A 21,924-nucleotide genomic window follows, 5' to 3' on the forward strand; every position below is an offset into this window, starting at 1 on the left:
CTGAGCTCGCTCACCTGAGAGACAAAGAGACACTCTGAGCTCTACACACTCACCTGAGAGACAAAGAGACAGTCTGAGCTCTACACACTCACCTGAGAGACAAAGAGACAGTCTGAGCTCTACACACTCACCTGAGACTGTCATGTTGACAATGGTGATGACTTCAGCTTTGTTAGCTTTCTCGTTTCCCTCTTTAACCCGACACTCATATGTTCCAGTTTCATTGATGTTGACGTTCTTTAGAATCACAGAAGCGTCTCCGTCCTTCATCTCTGGATCTCTCAGCTCCACTCGACCACGAAAAGATTCATGCTGGTAGTTTTCATGTGAGCGGCCGTCTCTGAAGAAGAAGACATAATCATCTGACTTCAGGTCAGGTCTGATCCACTTTATCAGTATGATGTCAGCACCTCTGTGACCCCGACACTGAAGAGTGGCGTCCTCTCCAGGCTTCACTGTCACCTCCTGTGTCTCTGAACAGAAAGAGAAAAGCCTCCAGTCAGGACTTGTAATGTTTCCTGTTGTTCAAACATCTTTTGATGGAAGCAGCAGAGATCAGGTCTCTATAAAACAGCACATGTGAACTCAGCAGCATTTCAAACCCTGTTCTCAGACAACTTGAGTCCCAGCTGCAGAAAGGAGAGACTAACTCCTCTGCTGCAGCTGCACGCTGACTTCATGTTGCTCATTTCTACAGCTGTCAGTCAAGTCGTCCTCCGCACCATCAGACAGGAGACATTTTACTTTCATCTGCTTTCTGCTTGTTTGGAGATTATTGATTATTGATATTATTTCCCATCTGAATACAGACATCAGCATTTCTGAGCCTGAACAAACAGCTGAAATATTAAACATGTGAAGTTTATTATTTCCTAGAAGCTTTGAATCTTTGTCCTTGTTTTCCAAATGTGTCCCCAGTCTGTCCGTCCTCTACTCAGACTGTGTCTGAACTACTTCTACTGAGGAAAGAGTCCCTACAGTATGAAACTGCTTTACTTCTCAGAGAGACAAATGAAGCTGCTGGATCTGCATGGACAGACACCACGAGAGGGGAGAGGACACATGTTGGTCTCTGCTGTCCATCCGTCCACACAGTAAACTACAGTGCTGGAGAGGAACAGAGGTCAGAGGTGGAGACTCTGTTCACAAGTCAGCTCATAATAAACTTTACAAACATATCCAGCAGCCTGCAGAGTCAAAGTCTACAAAAAACTATATTTGAATATAAATTATAATGAATATGTTGTAAATATAATTGAAAATATGAGTTACAACAACAGACAGTTTTCAGGAGTAATTACTGTATAAACAGTTCAGACTGCAGTTTTTAAGAAAGTTCTTAAGTCAGTAAATGAAGGTGATCCAGGAAGTTTCAATTCAATTCAAATAACTTTATTTATCCCCCCCTACATATAATTAATAAACAGTTGTAAGTAAATAAGTTTATAAGTTCCACACATCTCTCTCCTAATGATCATTCAGCAGAAGATAAATCTATAAATCAACATAATCAAAGATATTTTATCCATCAACTTCCTGCTCATCTACTTCTCACATAGTCTAACTTCCGCATCACTGCTGTGTTACAATATTACTACTAATAATAATAATAATAATAATAATAACAGGCCGTCAGAACTTTATTTAAACTTTAAATGTTTCTGACATGAATTTATTTCACCTCTGTGTAATATCAGAGACGTTTTATAGAGCAGACACGCCACTCAATCACTTCCTGCTCACATACGGCTCTATGGGGAAAGCCCGTAATGCCAAAGATGGCGGCTTGTTGTCCAGGCCAAGTTATGCAAATCTACGTATTTTCATAATCGATGGCGTTGACGTCAATGAATCGCCACAGTCCAACACACACACACTCCTCTTACCTTGACACAGAACAAAGATCCATGAACAAGCGAACAAAGCCACGAATGGCGCTGATGTTAAAGCGACCATGACAGCAGAGCGCAGACTGGGTTCTTCTTCCTGTTGTATAGTTTTTTGTTTTTACAGTAGACCCGCCCAAACAAGCGAGGAGGAAATGTGTCACGTGATTTCAAAGAAAGCTGAACTGTTTACTGCATTACACGCATATAGGCCAAAACAACAACAAAAATATATAAACTACAAGATTGTTTGATGACTAATGACATTAAAGTGCTACAGAATGTGCACATAATAACATGAACACTATAATGTGATGCAAACTTCCAACAGAAAAGAGGAATTATGTTATATTATTATGACAGTTGTTACTGCAAAGCAAACTTTAATGTGCTCTAAAAACAACAAAAGTCATGTTAAAAATGTTGAAAGTGATTTGAGAAAAAATATGTAGTTTGCATTATGAGTTGAAACATTTTTGACGTTTCTGTCTGTACCTTGGAGCTCTTTTAAGCCAGAGCCTTCAAAATGTGACACAAATTTGTCACGTGTTTGCTAATAAATGATGTGTTTTCTCTGCAACACAGACAGAAAATGCATTTAGACTCAAACACAAGAAGTAAAATTCACATTATAATTCACCTCATAGTCTGGTTGTCAGTTGTAACATAAATGTGGGTGGAATGCAATATGTGAAATGTGAAATAGGTGAAATGTGCATCTGAATATTAGCGTGTGTTTGTGTTTGTCTTGCATCGTCACAGTGGTGTCAGATATGTGGCTCTCCTGGAGGCCTCAAGGGAGGGCCCACAGAGAAGCCTCCAGGTCTTACACTACCATTAAATAATAAAACAAATAATCAATACTGTGTGTGTGTGTCAGACATACTGAAATTCAAATAAAACATTAATCGCATGATTTTCTGTTATGTGCAAAACTGCATAATGAATTCTAAAGCAGTATATTTCCCCTTTCTTCCCCAGATAACAAAATTACTGTGGCCCTGATACTTTAATCTGGCCCACTTACCGCTTGGAATGATGGCACTTGGGCAATCCACTCCTGTTTGCCAGATCTGGGCAACAAGCAAGCCGTAACCATGACACATATAAAGCAAGAATAATAATAATAATAATAATAATAATAATCCTTATTTGTAGAGCACTTTTCAAAAACAAGTTACAAAGTGCTTTAACAAGTGTAAAGACAATAATACCCAAGAGACAATAATACAAAAAAACAATACAAGATAAAAGCATGAAAACATTGAAAAGACTAAAATACAGATAAATCTAAAATTAGTAAAATACAATAAAATAAAAGGGATAAAATAAAGTCAAATAAGATCGGGAAAAGCTCTCCTATAAAAGTATGTTTTAAGAAGGGGCTTAAAAGAGTTCACTGACTCAGCCGACCTGATTTCCTCGGGCAGGCTGTTCCAGAGCCTCCGGGCCCTGACAGCAAACGCTCTGTCCCCTTTAGTTTTCAGCTGAGACTCTGGAACAGACAACAGACCTCTGCCTGAGGATCTCAAGGTACGTGCTGGTGCGTATGATTTTTGGGTTAAACAGGTGAAAAGGCTGTTGCAATAATCCAGGCGTGATGAGACGAAGGCGTGTAAAATGGTCTCGGTGTTGAATTTTAGCTATATTTCTAAGTTGATAAAAACATGATTGAACAAGCTTTGTGGTGTGCTGCTCGAAATTTAAATTACTATCAAACCAAACACCAAGGTTCTTTGCCACAGGCTTAATGTGATTTACCAGCTAACCAGCAGATGCCATCTGCTGAGACCAGATGACCAGGATTTCTGTTTTGTCTGAGTTCAGCTGGAGGAAATTATTTGACGTCCATTTTTTAACTTCACAAAGGCAATTGTTAAGTGAACTCAGCATTCCAGGGTCTGTGGATCTGACGGGCAAGTATATTTGTGTGTCATCAGCATAAATATGAAAAGAAATGCCGTGTTTATGGATAATATGTCCAAGGGGAAGCAGATACAAGGAAAACAAAATGTGTCCTAAGACCGACCCCTGAGGCACGCCATATTTAACTGGACAGAACGAGGAGACATAGTTGTTTACAGACACGCAAAACTTCCTATTTGACAGGTAGGATGAAAACCATTCTAGGGCAGTACCAGAGATCCCCACCCAGTGCCTCAGTTTGTCTAACATGATGTTGTGATCAATGGTGTCAAAAGCAGCGCTAAGGTCCAATGTGTTGCTCATATCTATATAAAATTTATTACTGGTGTAAGGACATAAAAATAATATACATCTGGCAACCAAACCCCAGGGACTGAAATAGAACTCAAATATGTAAGATAAGATAGACTTCATCCCACACTGGGGAAATTTACTTGTACACAGCAGCTCTAGATACAAATCATAAAAAAATATGTATGTTGAGAGGTCTATTGTCACATCTGTTTTTATTTCTGACACCTGGATTTTATGCTGTTGTATGTATGATGTTACTGCAGCCTTCACAGCAGAGCTGCAGCAGCTAATCAGAAAGATCTTCTTCCTGTTCTGTAGCTGTTGTCCTGCCCAAACGAGGGAGCAGGAAGTATGTCAGGTGATTTCCAAGAAAGCTGAACTAGGGCATTACATGCAAATAAACTTTAAGATTATTTTATGAGTAATTATATAAAAGGGCTATGGAAGGTGAACTAACATTGAAACTGGTTTAATGTGATGCAAATATCTTACAGAAAATAAGATTTATCCACTGTGGGTGCAGGTTGTGACAGCTAAGCACACTTCAATGTGCTCTACAAAACAGCAACAGTAATGTTGAAAACAGTGGTTTAAGTGAAAACAATAGTTGCCGGTTCTTCACATTCACATATTGTCATGTGTATCAGCTGTAAGGTCTTTATACACCACTGTTTATTATATTACATTCCTCCTAAATATTACACACTGGACCTTTAAGTAAAAGTAAAATGACTAATATTTAAATATACTCAAAAGTAGCTTCACATGACCCGACTTTATTACAGTGATAAGAGTAAATTTAACTTGTTACTTCCACCCCTGCCTAACACAGTACTTGTAATTGTGATAAATGAGTAGGCCTACTACTCTCTCACAGTGCAGACAGTTAAACTTTGGGAAGATTAAATTATTTTGAGGGACTTCATAGGCTTACTTTACTGCACCACATTTATAGACTTCACTTTCATGATGAGATAAAGAAAAACACATCAGGCATCACCTTCAAACATCAAACATCAGCCTTTCACGGCAATAAGTACTTTTATTTTAGAGTCTTACTGACATGTTTCCCTGATAAAACATATCTGAGCACTGCTTTAGTAAACAGAACATGTGTGAAGCTTCTCATGTTCAGATATTAAGAATATGTAAGAACAACAAAGACAAAACAGAAAATCCTACCCTGTAACCGAAAACACAATAAATAACACAGATCAGAGAATTTTAAATCCAGTGCACCAGTGTTACTAAAAGTTACCACGTGACTGAGTGGTTAAATAAAGCTTATTTCCAGGAAGTCGTGTTGATTCTCTGCAGCCAAATGGAGGACAGAGTGATTCATTTTATGTCCCCTTTCTTTTACTCCAGTAATGTGTTACATCCTTTATGCAGTCTATGGTTACATGTAGCATGTATGTTCTTCTTTAGAGACGGGATTCCCAGCATAACTGCACCAATATGAGAAGAGGGCCTTTTCAATTCAAGCATTTAATAAAATGAACAGTACACTGCATAAACAGTTTCAGTGTTCTGGATCTGTTTCAGTGCAGATTACATATTACACTGACATGTGGCTGGTTTATTAAATACTTTCAGAAATATGACCAGAGCCTTATTCTGATGTTGCAAAACCTGTGTGGTATGTCATTTTAATTTTTTGTTTTTAAAAGGTTCAGTGTGTAATATTTGAGGATCTATTGACAGAAATACAATATAATATCCATGAGACATTTTTATCTACATAACAGCGGGCACCCCCTTCTATGGAGGTTGCTGTATTTTATTGTCATGTTTCTACAGTAGCCCAAAATGGACAAACAGCGCAACAGAGCGCATTTCGTAATCATGGCGTTCTTCTTCTGCTTGTATAATTCTGGCAGTGTACATTTTAAATGCCCATTAAAATGTTGCACAGTTTTACCACAAGCTGAAATTATGTCAGTACTACTTTGTATTTCTGTTGTATCTTCCACCCATCCATCCATTGTCAACTGTTTATCCTGCATACAGAGATGTGGGGGTGTTGTATTTTAAAAAATTAAAAAAGACATTTTGGTAAGATTCGTATGCTCTAATTAAGCAAAGTGAGAGGAGCCTTAATCCTCACCTGACAATGCCTTTGTGAACTTCATGTATTATGTGGTTTATAATGGACTGTGGTGCAGAAACAGTGAGGCTTACATTGTCCTGTTATCTGTCAGTGGTCATACTTGATGCACTAGATGCGATAGTTTTTGATAATTTATTTATTTACTTTGGTGTGTTAGTCCAGATGAGCCAACCCTCCCAAGTTGTAAAATACTGTATTACCGGAGTATGAGACATCATGTAGCACTTCATGTGGTTGTTGTTTATTAATGAACAAGTAACAAGAATATTCATAATAAATGATATGGTTACTAGAATAATTAAGTAAATATAATTTCTTAATATATCTATCTAAAGAAACTTCATATCTTGACTGGCAACCCTCTGCTATCTCAAAGATGATATCTTTGTCCTGTCTCAGGCACCGTAGCTATACTATTGGATGGGGGGTTGCAATTCGCAACCGTCACCACTAGATGTCACTAAAACTTACACACTGAACCTTTAAAGTGATGACCAGACGGCCAGGGCGGCAGACAGTAAGATGACAATCAATTTGGCAAATTGGCAGGCAAAATGTTTCTGTCTACTTCTGAATTCATTCACGCCCAAGCCATGACATTACCTCCACCACAGATGAGCTTGTATGCTTCGGATCATAAGCAGTTCCTTTCTTTCTCCACACTTTTCCATCACTTTGGTAGAGATTAATCTTGGTCTCATCTGTCCATAACTTTTGCGGCTCATCTCTGTACTTCTTTGCAAATTTCAATCTGGCCTTCCGATTCTTCCTGCTGATGAGTGGTTTGCATCTTGTGGTGTGGCCTCTATATTTCTGCTCTCTGAGTCTTCTTCCAACAGTGGATTGTGATACCTTCACCCTGCACCGTGGAGGTCGTTGATGATGTCACTTCCTGATGTTTTGGGGGTTTTCTTCACAGCTCTCACGATATTTCTGTCGTTAACTACTGTTGTTTTCCTTGGCCGACCTGTTGGACGTCTGTTGCTCAGTCCACCAGTAGTTTCTGTCTTTTTCAGGACGTTCCAAATTGTTGTGCTTGCTCTGGTTGATTTTCCTTCTTTCTCAGCTTGACAGTGGCTTGCTTTTTTCCTATAGACAGCTCTCTGCTCTTCATGTTGGTTCATCCTCTTTAACAGGAAATGCAGTCTTCATAGGTTTGAACCAAGGATGAAAACTTAGACTAGTCATGCAGAGCTATTTAATGTTTGGACAATCAACATAAAAGGGCAACAAGAAACTCCTGTCAGTCAAATGTTCCAATAGTTTTGCTCACTTGAATAGTGGGTGGGTTCAAACAAACGGTGACATGTCCTAAGTTGTTTAATACATCTAGATGTGAATACCACAAAATAAGAGCTGAAATTCTGAACTCTTGACTCATACTCATCTTTTGATCTTAAACCCAAATGTCTTCAGTGAACAACAAAAACAAAGGAAATTGCCTTACCAGTCCATTTTTAAAACGTAAGAACAATCCAAAAGCAAATTTCCCTAAAATGCCAGTTGAAAAAGTGAGTGCATTGACGACATATTTTAAAGGTAGGAACTTTTTAAGAAAGAAAGGATAAAAGGTCCAATGAAATGAGGAGAAAGTTTACTGGATTCTGGTTTCAAGGAAATCTGACACAATGTCCAGTTGGACTACATGGAGATGAAACACATGAAGCACAAGAAGATCTGCAGTCTCCTGTACAGCCATGGAAAAACAGTCAATAATAGTGAGGATTGTAGTGCCTTTAAAACAGCATAAATTCTTCTAGGTACACTTGCAGTTTTTGAAGGAACTCGGCAGGTAGGTTGGCCCAAACATCTTGAAGAACTACCCACAGTAATTCTCTGGATTTAGGCAGCCTCAGTTGAGTCTCTCTCTTCATATAATCCCAGTCAGACTCAATTATGTTAAGATCAGGGCTCTGATATCAAAGCAATGGACCAGCTAAGCTACGGAGGACCTTCGGATGTGCTTTTACTATATTAATAGGGATATTTTCAGGATTGTGACCAATATTCTGGATGAGTTCACAGAGGTTGTTAATGTCCTACATTAGATTTTTTGAGTACAATGTGTGCCATCACACACCTGGTTGAGTTATAACAATTACAAACCCTGGTTCACATTTACGCCTGCCGTCCAGACTGAACGCATTTTCAATTTGAAGCATATTAAAATTTGGTAGCGTATTAGTGGGGACAGGCGAAAGTTTGAAATCAGTCATGCAAAGCAATGCCCAAGAGCAGACACAATGCTGCTGACAGTGTTTTTGTTTTGGTGATTTTATTTATTTTAATTACTTTTTATTAAAATTTCCATTTTAACAACAAAACAAACAAATAATAAATAAACAAACAACACCAACACATTCATAATTAACATCAAACATAGACAAAGAATCATAGTATCCCTATCCAATTTCCAGTTCACCCAGCTCCCTACTCTAGATTGAGATAAAACTTAAAACTGGAGCCTTATACATTACATACAGCAAATACATTATACAATTTAATAACCACACCCTGATTAAGTGTAGATTTTTGAAGATTGTTCAAGCAAGGGATGGTTACCCAGCTCTGTATCCTATGGGACACCATATGCCCTAAGAGCAGAGTGCAACCTAATATTTAAAAAATAAGACGGCGTTAAAGATGTAATTAAAAGTATAAACAGCTTTATTTGACCATCTAGTCAAATCATTCTTAACCCCTTGAATTTCTTTACAATAAAAAAATAAAATAATTTGTGGTTTCATTTGCTTTCAAGCTGTTGTTAAATTCAGTGAAGATTGTTAATTTGTCTATAGAACATTGAAAAGATATAAATTCAGGTATGATGTAGGTATGATGCAAATTAACGACAACAGGCATAGAGAAACCAGGGCTTGCAAAAGGTTCCCAGGTACGTATCGAATATGCATCGGGGGGAATCCATGTGCTATCTTGGCTTTCAGTCTGAAAGGAAGAGGCGTGATGCTAATTTGCGACAATCTTCTGTAACGAGATATCATAACTGTATGTACATATATATGCTGGTCAAAGTGGGATGAATACTCACACCTAGATAATTAAAGCCAAAGGACTGAATCTGAATTGGTACAGAAGGATCAAACGGAACCATGGTTCGGTTTGTTTCTGGTGTCAAAGCATTTTATGGACGGTTCGGACTCGGAGTATTTCCACGAAGTTCGGTGGTTGCCATGTAAACCAGAAACAAACAAATGCACGGGGAAATGCTGTTAAACAGACAGATGGCCACTATAAAAGCACACTGCCACCCATCTCTTTGGTCTCTCCTCAAACGGAGGTGCAAACGGATTGCTTGCTGTCTCCTCCTCCTTTCCTGTCCGTGATGTTATAATGTTCGCACAACAAGGACATTTGATTTTGAATTTGAACTATAGCCTTCAGCTTGGTTGGTGCTGCAGGTAGTAATGGCATAATAATAACAACGTAGTGGCAAATATGCATATGTTAATTTTTTATTCATTCATCTTGTCAGAGATACCCGCTGAACTGTTTGATAAACCAATCAATGTCAAGTATAGGGAGATGCAGCCCACACATATGATGACAACAGGATGCAAGTATGTCAAGTAAAGTTCTTTGGTGTGGTCGCAGAATTGTAGTGTGAAACCAAACCAAAACTAACCGAATGTATCAAAATGTATCAAAACATGAACTTTGGTTTGGACCTTGGTGCAGACTGTCAAGTGAGAAAGCCCCCTTTTGGAAGAAATTATGCTAAAGGCATTAATATAGATTTCCCCCAATTTAATCTGTAGGCCTAAAAACACCCAAATCTTTCAAATAATGCTAAAGCTTGTGGTTCATAATTATTAATATCTGAAAGAAAGAGGATAATATCATCTGCATATAATGAAATGTGATGTACAGTATTCGTAATATAAATTGGAGAGATCAAAGGGCTCGGCCTAGCGGCCTATGCTAGCGGCTCAAGTGATAAAGCAAACAAAATTCAAGAGAGGCAACCTTGTCTTGTACCCCTCTGAAGACGGTACTGTGAAGAGACTGTGTTGCCTGTTGATACACAGGCTGTAGGCTTGGCATGCAGAGTTTGGATCATATGAATAAAAGAGGGTCCAAAGCCACCTCCAAGCACCACCCACAGCTAACTCCATTCCAGTCTATCAAAGTCCTTCATAGCATCTAAACTGAGTACTGCACATTTTTTTCATCCCTGAAAGTGTCAGTTATATGCAACAGGCATCTAACATTATCTGAGGCCAGACGGCCCCTGATGAAGACAATCTAATCCTCATGTATCAACTTTGCAACATAAATATTCAATCTGTTAGAAAGAGCCTTTGCATATATTTTAACATCAGAGCTTAACAATGATGAAGGCCTATAACTCCCACAATCTAATGGAGCCTTCTCAGTTTTTAACAGTAAAGAAATCAACGCAGCCCTCTGATCTCTGTGAAAATAACCAACCTCAAGTGAATACTGAATAGAATTAAGCAACAACAAGGCAATCAGATCCCAAATTCCTAAAAGTAATTCTGGAATTTGAATTTGTTCAAATCTTTTCTTTTATGTTCTAAAAAATATTGATCCTGCAGAAGAAAAACATTAAAACGCCATTGTTTAAAGCAAGGTGATAAATAAGATTTAAATAATTATTTTAACAGGAGAGTGATCAGATATAAGGATAGGTAGGTTTTGTTGATTTTATTAAAATATTTTGCAAATAACACCTACACACCTTTACTGTGTGTTTACCCCAAGATTGTTAATTTCTACTACTGTGTTATTTAAATTAACAGTTCCATCTTGTTGTTGGTGCATGCAAAAAATATCTGGTGTGGTTCTTTGCCATTGCGTGTTCATCTTTAGTACATTCTTCTTTCGTAGACAATCTGCTTCCTGTTTACACTGGCATGCACATGTGTAAATGCTGCTGGCGTCAGATGAGCTCAGAAACTGAAGGCGAAGATGCTTGTACCACTGAGCCAAAATAAACTCCTGTTCTCCAGGTGTAACAGGACCTCTGTGAGAATATGAAGGAGGAAAACTGCCCATGCTTTCCCTTAACTGCTCACGCAAGTGATTATCTAATCTGATAACCAGTGAGTTAGTCAGTTGGTTCCTCCTGAGATGCCAGATCCACATTGTTCCACCTAGCATCAGCCACTAGTGTCCTCAATTCCACAGAGGAGCCTGTCACACTTCTTGATCTTTTTTGGAAACAGAAAAAATATTTAGCAGCACCCAAACAGTGATCAGGATGATCAAAACCCTCACTCATATAGAAAATAATCTTCAAATAAAGAGAAGTCATGGAATTAGCTTTCACAGCCTCAGCCCAAGCTAATCACCTTCCCTTTAATAAACCCATGTTATAATCTATCTTAGACTGATATGAAGGGGAAGTTAGCAGCTCCTGAGAAAACACCAAGAAGCAATCTAACTGATAACGTCGACTTGAATCAACTTTGCCCAGCTGATACAACACCGGCATACACTGTGATAGTAATCAAGTCTCACGCTTTGAGTCACAGAGTGGTAAAGTAGCTGGTAGAGTTTAACAATAAAAACATCTAAAATCTGAGGTGCAGACTTGCTCTGTCTGATACTATGAGCTGCACTTTATTGGAAGTGCTGAAATTAACGTGTGCAGTTCTTTGGTGAGATCACTAGTGTTTTCAGTTCGTTTCCGCATCTACCTCCTTTTCTCATCCTAATATACAGTCCCAAACTGGGATCGGAGTCTGTCAGAATGTCTGAAGGGGATACTTCCACAACAGCAAAGCAATAACCCAGGATAATACCCAACACTGCATAGGAAATGGTTGAATTCAAACCTGTCTTCAGTCAACTTAAAAGATCGATTGCTTTTTGTAAATCAATAGATGTGATTGTGTAGTAGTTTTTAAATTAAATTCTATGTAATCCACAAAGTTTCAGGCCGTGGTCTGGTCTGTTGGTGATGATGATGCGTTGCATGTGAGACTGTTGTCTAACTTTAGTCGCTAACAGCTCTGTGGGTTGTCCAGTTTCCATTTAATACTATAATAATTTTAAATGTGCAGAATTATATTTTTCTGTACATTCTCTCACATATCTAAATCTAAATATTTACTATGTTTTACTGTTGTGTTTTACTCAAGCTTTATTAATGATCTTTTTTCTTTTAATGTAGATAATTCTTACATTAAGTGATTTTATATAAAGGAGAAGATGGCAGATCAAAGATACTTGGTTGTGTATCTTCTTCTTTTTTTCCCTGTGCACATCATGCCACAGTAGCAACTTCCTCCTGTTGCTTACTGTGCTTTGATGCTGTTTTGTCTCACTGTGGTTTGTTTTGTGCCTTTTGCTGAAGTGTGTGAGCAGCTTTGTGTTCATTTGGTTCTCTGTTTCAGATAAATACCCGCCAATGTTAGGAAGAAGAAAAAACTTAATACCTGCTGCCTTCTATAGTCTATTATAAAACTTATAATAATTCTACACAGAAAATAATCATATAGTTTTGTCTTTATGACATGTGTTGCAGTGCTAGTAGTAGTAGCAGTAAATATACTAACAGCGCTAGTATCAGCTGTACTACCTGCAGTAATGTAATATGTGTCTGTTTTATTTTCCAGAGAGTGATCCAGCTGCAGTCTCCTCAGAGGTGAGAGGACCAGATGACATCAATCTTTGGTTGTGCATCTTCTTCTCTTTTTTTCACTGTGCACATCATGACACACTATTTTTCACTGGAGTCAACAGGAAGAAGTTGCTGCTGTGGCATGATGTGCACAGTGAAAAAAAGAGAAGAAGATGCACGACCAAGTATTTTGATCTACTGAGTCCATCTTTTCCTTTATATAATGTAACAATAATCTATGGTACGCTGTTGTCTCTGGGCAACATACCCTTTTTGCCCTTGTACACCCCCACCAAACATCCAAGAAATGATTCATTACTTTAAAAGAGTTGCAGGGCCTTAAGGAAACCAATAGCAGTGTTAAAATTTGTCACATGATGCTCTGGCGCCCATTATGAATCCTTTTACTGGTGCCTTTGATACATATTTCAACTTTATTTCCTTTCTGCACTAAACTGCCCCCCACACATATTTTTATGCCATTTTCTGACCTCGAAAAATTCTATTCACAATAATAAGTAGGCAAAGTTGCTTTGTTAATTGTTTAATATAATTTATTTGCTAATTATATAATGGAAAATAGTTAAAATGCAAATGTTTCCTTGAAGCAACATCAAACCATTATGGAATCCCGTCATGCCATTTCTTGGTGTTGTGCATTAGGTTTATGTACTGATCAAAAGCACAACAGTTAACATTTTACAATCATTAATATACATTAACCTTATGCTTTGTTATCCTGCCTGCAGAGCACATGCTTATATAGGGTTAAACACATTGTGCTTCCATTTAGAGGATGAACACAAAGGTTTTCTATGGTTCATAAAAGAAAAGAGCACTTCCAGTTGATGGTAGTGAGGATGAATATGGATTTAGTAGCGATGAAAACAGTGAGTTGCTGGAAATCCTGCAAGAAAAGTAAGAGTGACTGTGATGGTGAGTCTAAGAATGCAGATGAGGAAAAGAGTGAAGAAGAGCAGTGAGGATAAAGGTGCAGTGACAGGGATGAGTATAAGACAGGAAGGAAACCTATTTAATAACTTATTTTCAGTTATTGATAATGTGATGCATTTTGTTGACTTTTTATGTTTTGTCAACTTCAATAAGTATTGAGCCAAAGACGGCTGCAAGGTTACAAATGTCTGAAATGGCACCAGAAAACTGAAGAGACACATTTAAATCTAACAAAAATGATGAATTGATGGAAGGTAACTGTCTTGATTTTCAGCATGTTTTTGATGTTTAGATTTAAAGATTTAAAGATTTAAATTTTATTGTAAACTTTGTTGAAATTTGTGGACTCTCTTTTTTACATTCTTTCCTATAGGCTGTTCCACAATGGTACTGATGTTGCCTGAGGGTAACGTTTAGACAAACAAACCTAGGTAAAGAGTTTATTTTTTATATTTACAAATTTAAAATGATTGTATTTTAAACTGGTAAGGCCACTGATCATTTTCATTGAATATTTTAAGAAATTTTATTCAAACTTTAAATAATAACTCTCTTTTTCCATTCTTTACCATTATGGTACAGTGTTGCTTTAAGGCAACGTACCCCAAAGTTTACCCCCCAAATATATTTTTGAAATTTCTTTAAATTCTGTTTACTTGGTACACTTAATGACAAAAAAAACACAACAATAATTTTTTTGCCAACTGGCAAAATAATGCGTACCTACATATACATTAAGTGATTTTATATAAAGGAGAAGATGGACTCAGCAGATCAAAGATACTTGGTTGTGTATCCTCTTCTCTTTTATTCACTGTGCAAGATCAATAGATGTGATTGTGTAGTAGTTTCTAAATTAAATTCTATGTAATCCACAAAGTTTCAGGCCGTGGTCTGGTTTGTTGGTGAGGATGAAGCGTTGCATGTGAGACTGTCTGTTGTCTAACGTTAGTCGCTAACAGCTCTGCGGGTTTTCCAGTTTCCTGTTTTTCTTTAAAATTATAATAATTTTAAATGTGCAGAATTATATTTTTCTGTACATTCTGCTCACATATCTAAATCTATATATTTAGAAACTTTTTTACTGTTGTTTTTTACTCAAGCTTTATTACATTAAGTGATTTTAAATAAAGGAGAAGATGTACTCATCAGATCAAAGATACTTGGTTGATTATCTTCTTTTTTTCACTGTGCACATTATGCCACAGTAGCAACTTCTTCCTGTTCCCTCCAGTGAACTGTGGTTTGATGCTGTTTTGTCTCACTGTGGTTTGTGCCTTGTGCTGAAGTGTGTGAACTTCAACAGATGAGAGCAGCTTTGTGTTCATTTGGTTCTCTGTTTCAGATAAAGCTGAAAGAGCAAATATAAATGGAGGGTATTTAAGTTTTCACAGCAATGTTAGAAAGAAGAAAACATTAATACCCTCACAGTGGTGTCAATAAAGTCCTGGATGACAGCGAATTAAGATAAGTGTAGTTGGTTCAGTCCAGAGGGAGTTGGAGAGTATGTGTGTGTGTATATACACACAGGCACATGGTGGTTTTAGTCCATAGGCTCCTGTAGCGCCTCCCAGAGGGCAGAAGGGCAAACAGTCTCTCTGGTGGGTGGCAGAAGGTTCTAATGTTTATTAGAAACAACGCTTCCTGGTAATGTTCACAATAGCAGGAAGTGAGGCTCCAGCAATGCTCTGGGTGGCTTTCACCACATTCTGCAACGCCTTCTGGTCCGAGACAGAGCAGTCCAGTTACCAGACTGTTGTAAAATTGTTGGGATGCTCTCGATGGTGCAGTGGTTCAGGTGGTTTTTCTTCAGAGACCGCAGGAAAAAGATCCGCTGGTTAGCCGTCTTGATTGGATTGGTGCAGTTAGTCGTCCAGGTGAGTCCTGTGAGACGTCAGAGCAGTGTTTAACTGCAGTGTCTAACACTGGGAGTGGGGGTTGGTGGTCAGCAGTCAGCACTGCCTTGATTGCAAGTACTTGGTTGTCCTCCAGCCACTTTTAAATGCCATTTTGGTTAACGTTATTTCTCAAACAGAGAAGGTCTATTACTCTGTTGAACTGTGCTATTTTGTCTACAGTTATAATACAACCGTATACTTGATCTTCTGCATGTGAAGTTGACTTGTTATGAACTTCACTCAGAGGATAAATAGTAAACTGGAGAGATTAAAATTATTTCTGTTTATGTAGGCTATAAGAAACACAAGATTGTATGTACATCACCACTACTTATATCACACTGACAATAATGATATTTTCATCAGCTTTAGCTGCAGATATTGTGTTCCTATATTACCAGGCATACCATACAGTTTACAGGCAGGTTGCCGGGCCTAAGGCAGGCACATTATGAAGCCCTTACCTTTATGTGTTGTGTCCTGAAGAACGGGGTATTTACACGTTTTATACATCCTCTTTAGGTTGACAATAAAATGAATCACATTTTATGGGGTTGCAATCATTTATATATTGAACAGATGCATAGTGCATTAATGGTTAAACATGTTTTATGTAAAACTATTAATGTATTCTAATATTTATAAATTGCAATTAACAATAAGATAAACACAAGATTGGAACATTTTAAAATGTGTGGATGTACCTAATGTCTATGGTCAAGAGCAAACCAAAGCTGTACAATTCTCAAGATTTTATTAATAATAATAAAAAAATAATAATTTCAACAGCATTTACTGGCTCCACATGAAAATACACACAGATAGATATCTTACAAATAGACAAATGTGAGTATGTCTTGGGCCGAGGATAATATTAATTGTTGGACTGATCTGGCTTTGACTGCATTAATAAAGATCTTGACCTGAAAACCGTGAACCAAGACTGTGCTGGTTTCACATTTATGTCCTGTGTTGAACTGTTAACCGATAAAGGCTGACTGCCTCATCCATCCATGAGGATCTTTTGGCCGATCTGCTAAGCGAAGCAGGTGCAGTTGACTCCATGGGGGTTGATGCGTATGCTGGGAAAGGAAAAACATGTTTATAAAATATAACACATAATCACAGCAAACTCTCAGCTTCCATCATGGTTGAAAAGCAGAACTACAGAGAGAAACCTGTGGAAAGGGCAGATCATGCAGTTCCCAAGTTGAACATGGCTGAAAATGGCTGTTTCAAAACAGAACCTTACTCTACAGAATTGGCTGTTTGTACTTCAGTACAAATGTTGGTGTGATACATTTCCATTTATAAAATTATTCTTTGCACAATCTGGGAAATTTACCCCCACAATATTTTATTTCTGGAGACACTGAAATCAAATTAAACCAAGCACCACTGAAGACTGGACCACTAATCATTTTTAACCACAAACCGTATAATGTATGTCGTCACTGGTTCCAGCGTGCTGTGTTCATGGATGTTCTGAAGGTGGTTCACAATCACATCTCCATTAGAGTGGAAGAAGCTGCAGTCCAGTACAGATGTTTAATAATGGCTGGCCTCCACAGGTTCAGGTCCTTCCTTTCTGTAAAGAAGAAAATGTAATTATAACATAAGCGAATAAATCATTTTAAACATTTCACAGTGAACAACTTTTTGTTTCAGCAACGCTAATTGCATCGCTCCTCAGCTTCATTCTTCTGATACCATTTCCTCCGCCGATGCATCAGTGAAACAGCCGTCAGTAAAATGCATGTTGTGGACTGTATAAGAGGTGAAAGTGCGACGTGTTTTCTGTCATCTGTCCTCCAACACCACACGAAGACGTCCAACTACCGATTACAGACACAACGCACACAGATACACAGATGCCATAATGACAGCAGACTAAACCAAGGGGAGGAAACTAAAAAATAAAAAGAAGACCCTCTGTTAGCTAACTTTCTGCAATAACAATGCTAGCTAACTACACTTGGCTAACTACAACTTCGTTAACTTAGCTAACTAAACTAGAAAAACAAACCGACCATCAGACACAGAGAGACATACCTACTGTAAGTTCTAAGTAAATTATGTGACAAATTGGTTAGCTAGCTCACAACGATGTTCATCGGTTTGATGGTCTGACCTAACGAGGCGTAACGACATGACAGTTTTTAACGAGGCATGACAGAGCTTGTGGTCACTGGTGTGAGTTTCTTTGTCTCCAACAGTTTCTCATGTTGTTTGAACTGTTTGTGTTTGTGTGTTCAGAGTTTCCTGCAGAGCCAGAGGTCGTCTACTCTTCACTGAGGTAGACCTTCACACCTTCACACCAGTCCAACCACTGATGTCCAGCTGGCCTGGAACTGGTCCCCAGAGCCCCTCACACCTCAGCACATCCACTTATTAGATTTCACTGTTGAAGATAAATTAGACTCAGGCAGCTACAAAGTAACACATCTTTATTTTTATTTTTCCTTTATTTAACCAGGAAGTCCCATTGAGATTCAGAATCTCTTTTATAAGAGACACCTTGTCAAGTTAGCAGCCAAATCACAACAAATGCATACACTTATACACAAACAGTAACAAAACAGTGTCCCAAAAAGACATATATATCAATTGGAAAGCGACATATATGACTGTTCCCCATCATGACATCTGAGAGTGTTGGCAAGTCCAGCAACAGGTGTACTGGACTTTCAGTAAGTCATTTGACCCTAAGTCATGTGACGTTTAACACGTAGTAAACGTTGTGAAACGGTCATGGTTTGGTTAAGTTTAGGCTACAGGACCACTTGGTTAGGATTAGGAGAAGATCTCAGTTTGGGTTAAAATAAGTAATAAGTCACGTGACTGAAGTCAAAAAGCTATTTAACTTTCTCTCACACGGGACTCGAACTTTGGTTTCCAGAGTAAGGGTCCGTAATTTGCTTCACTCGTCCATCCACCCCTCATCAAGACTTTGTCGACCTTTAAATTACCTGACTTGTTCTGCCACTAGAGGTAACGGCCAAACTAGAACGTAAATATGTGTTGTGAGATAAATAATAAGAGACATAGATGAACGTTTCTCTGGTGAAGGCGGGCTGGAGGGAGACAGACAGGTCAGATTTAGTGCAACATAATAAAATTGTTGTTTTTTGGGTGATATAATAACTTTACTGCTATTTATATTGGATTAATTCTTTTTGTTTCTTGTTGAACAGCAACTTGTTTATTTTCTGTTGGATCAATAAACTTTGTCTCGTTCTTGTTTTTCCCCTGTGGTTCTGAGGGTTTCACAAAGCTGTCGGATGGAAAATTTGCCTTGTAGGTTTTGCTGTGGCTCACCGATACACACACCCCTCTTCAGTGCAGATCAGTAAAAATAGACCGCAACCACAAAGTATGAATGTCTTACAACGTAAGTACAATGTAACATCCCATTTGTGTTAAATGCACTTTTTTATGTCCTTTCAACATAAATAGGCTACGTGTCCCGGGTTTGTCCCCCAAACTACGAGAAGGAACATGTGCTTCCTTTAGTATATAACATGCAGAACACTATCGCATGTGCAATTTTAGTATCTGTTATGGGTGATTAACTAAGAATTATTGTGTAGATGACAACAGGAGCAACACAATAGAGGTTTCAGTATTTAAATGAAGGGTTTTGCGTGTTTAATGGTTTCCGCCATGGAGAGTCGGGAGGGAAAGCAGCCACTGCGTAAAAACCTTAGTTTGTTTCGTTCAGTGCGTCCCGAGTATGTGGAAATCGTATGTACCTGCTCATCTTGCCTGAGATTGCACTACTTGGGACAGCACACCTGAAAAACTGCTTTGGGAAACCCCAACAGAAACAGATACAGTGTGCTGGAATGACCCAGACGGCAGGAAATGCCAGCAGATCGTGCTTCATCCAGCCAGAGGGAACAATCACCGACAGTCCACTCCGTGCCCGGTCACTCCGTGATCTCCTGACCCTGTACACCCCAACGCCCCATTCCCTCTCTGATACCTACAATGGGTTGTGCCGCTATTACGACTTGCTCGCTGTGAACAGTTGATGATCGTTCCCTCTGGCTGGATGAATTTTACATGTGATCCATGCACTACTGCAGCTGGGGGCTTATTGGACCCTTATTGTTTATTGGCCCAAAAATGTCAAGAAGTTGTGACATTTCACCCATAATAATAAATTTATATTTTTTGTTAATATTTCATTAATTTTTCAACACAACCATCATATTTCAACACAACCATCACCATAACGTGAAGGTTGATATATAAACATAAATATTATGATGCTGGCGTTTCTTATACTATTACTAAGAATCACCCAAGTCTTAAAGCTCAAATAATCGAAACTCATGAATATTAAACAAAAAGCAATCAATAAAACAAAATTAAAAACTTTAAAGCAACAATTAAAACTGGCCACAGTGAAAACAAACTCTTCTGACTGAAAGCTGATTTTCTTTTTACTTTATTGAGACACTTTTTGTCATTATATTTAAAAACATCCAGCTGAACAAACAACAGCAGAAGAAAGTTTAGATTAGAAATGATCCTTGGTGGTGACATCAGCAATGACATCATTATACGGTTGGTCCAATCCCTCGCCATCTTCTCTGAGTGGAGACGTTGTCGTGGAAACAGGAGGGTTCCTTCCAGCAGAGTAAAGTTTTAATTTTATTAATTACCTGATAAATTAACCTGAAAAAAAGCTTTTTGCTTATAATGAGGCATGTTGTGATCGGGACATCGATTGATTCAGTAAGTGATTGATCATTGGAGTACGGGTATAGCCCACCAGTTCAGACTGAAACATCTCAGCTGCTATTGGATGGATTGTGATGAAATGTGGTTCAGACCTTCATGTTCCCCTCAGGATAACCTGTAATAACTTTGGTGATCCTCTGACTTTTCCTCTAGCGCCATCATCAGGTCAACATTTTAATTTGTCCATAATTTTGGTTCATGACCAAATATCTGCAGAACTAATAACATTTCCTGTTGAGGAGGAAACTCTGTTTGAGGCGTTGATATGGAGCCTGATTCCAAAATCAGAGTCCAGAGACGTGATACCATCTGAATGGTTTATTTCATCTTGTATCAGTGTAGCTAAAGAGTGTGTGGGGCTTGTCTTGGTGTGTGTTTGTCAGAGTGTGTGTGAAAAAAACACACACGAGATAAAATAAGCACAAACATCATTCATTTCATTTCCAAGCAGAACATTGTTTGTTTGTGTTCAGAGTTTCCAGCAGAGCCAGAGGTCGTCTGCTCCTCACTGAGGTCGAGCTTCACACCAGTCCAACCACTGATGTCCAGCTGCTGGTTTCCTGCTCACTAACTGGTCCTCAGACCTCTGCATGTACAAGATTTATTTAATGATATGTTGCATGTCTACAGTCCTGCAGCTGCACACAGACAACTTGTTTTAAATGTTGGAGCTGCTGCTAGGGTTACCACCTTTCATTTGTGAAAAACCGGGACACTCAGATGAAATTTGTTTTTGTTTTCTTTTTTGGGGGGGATCAACCCATATTTGCAAATATACTATGTTAACAGTTTTAGGACTCCCTATTGCCTCTCTTACCTATTTGTAACCAGGTGATATAGTCAAACCTTAAATATACAAGAGATTCAAGTTACAAAACCTCTATTTGCACAATTTTCTGCTGTAGCGAGAGTGCTGCAGGTGTTGATTTTAGACAGCAGAGGGCATAGCGTTGCTGACTCAAACAGCCGCGTGCTTGCCGAGAGGTCAAGGGGCGTTGGGAAAATACAGGAAGTAAACTGCGCTATTTTGCATGGACTGGCTGCTGCTGCTATCGGTGAGAACATTTATTAATAATGTTATGTTCTTGTGAGTTATTACGCACAATATGCTAATGTATTTGTCTAGTGGTGTATGATGTATGTATTAAATTCCACATTGTATGCAATTGTTGCGTATAGGATAGCCGATGCTTGTGGAAGAAACCCAACGTGTGGGCCACGAGAGCTCGTTATCCGTGAGTTAGGTATGAAACGGAAGTTAACTAATGAATGTTGTTTTTATTTGTATAATTAATGTATCTATCTGTGTATGGACACATTGTTTTGTGGTTAGCACAACTGATGTGTAATGTTTACTGTGCAGTGTTGTAACTGTTTTTTGTCCTCTTATTAGAGGTGCCACTGCCGTATTTTTGTAACCGTGTTTATGCCGCTTTATGTGCCAACTTTAGGCTGTATTCCTGCTATGTATGTAATAGTTGCTGCATCATTGCCACGTGT

At 38.4% G+C, this 21,924-nt stretch overlaps 1 protein-coding gene across 2 annotated transcripts in view; it reads right to left on the minus strand.

The window, feature by feature from the left end:
- LOC119913119 (butyrophilin subfamily 2 member A1-like) overlaps nucleotides 1–21,924 on the minus strand; it is a 206,992-nt gene that overhangs the window by 1,599 nt on the left and 183,469 nt on the right. Inside the window, exons 1-2 of one of the 2 annotated variants that reach the window (XM_038732451.1) lie at nucleotides 1,887–2,287; nucleotides 132–473 (exon numbers count right to left, since the gene is read on the minus strand). In XM_038732451.1, coding sequence (XP_038588379.1) covers nucleotides 132–473; nucleotides 1,887–1,956 — 412 coding nt within the window. In that variant the 5' untranslated portion in view covers nucleotides 1,957–2,287. Of the gene's footprint in view, nucleotides 1–131; nucleotides 474–1,886; nucleotides 2,288–21,924 lie in introns of those variants that run through there. The other variant, XM_038732452.1, reaches the window with a different exon arrangement.

Source organism: Micropterus salmoides, unplaced genomic scaffold (genome assembly GCF_014851395.1).
Source record: "Micropterus salmoides isolate LMB-PRFRI ecotype aquatic unplaced genomic scaffold, ASM1485139v1 Ms_hic_scaffold_2, whole genome shotgun sequence".
NCBI lineage: Eukaryota > Metazoa > Chordata > Actinopteri > Centrarchiformes > Centrarchidae > Micropterus > Micropterus salmoides.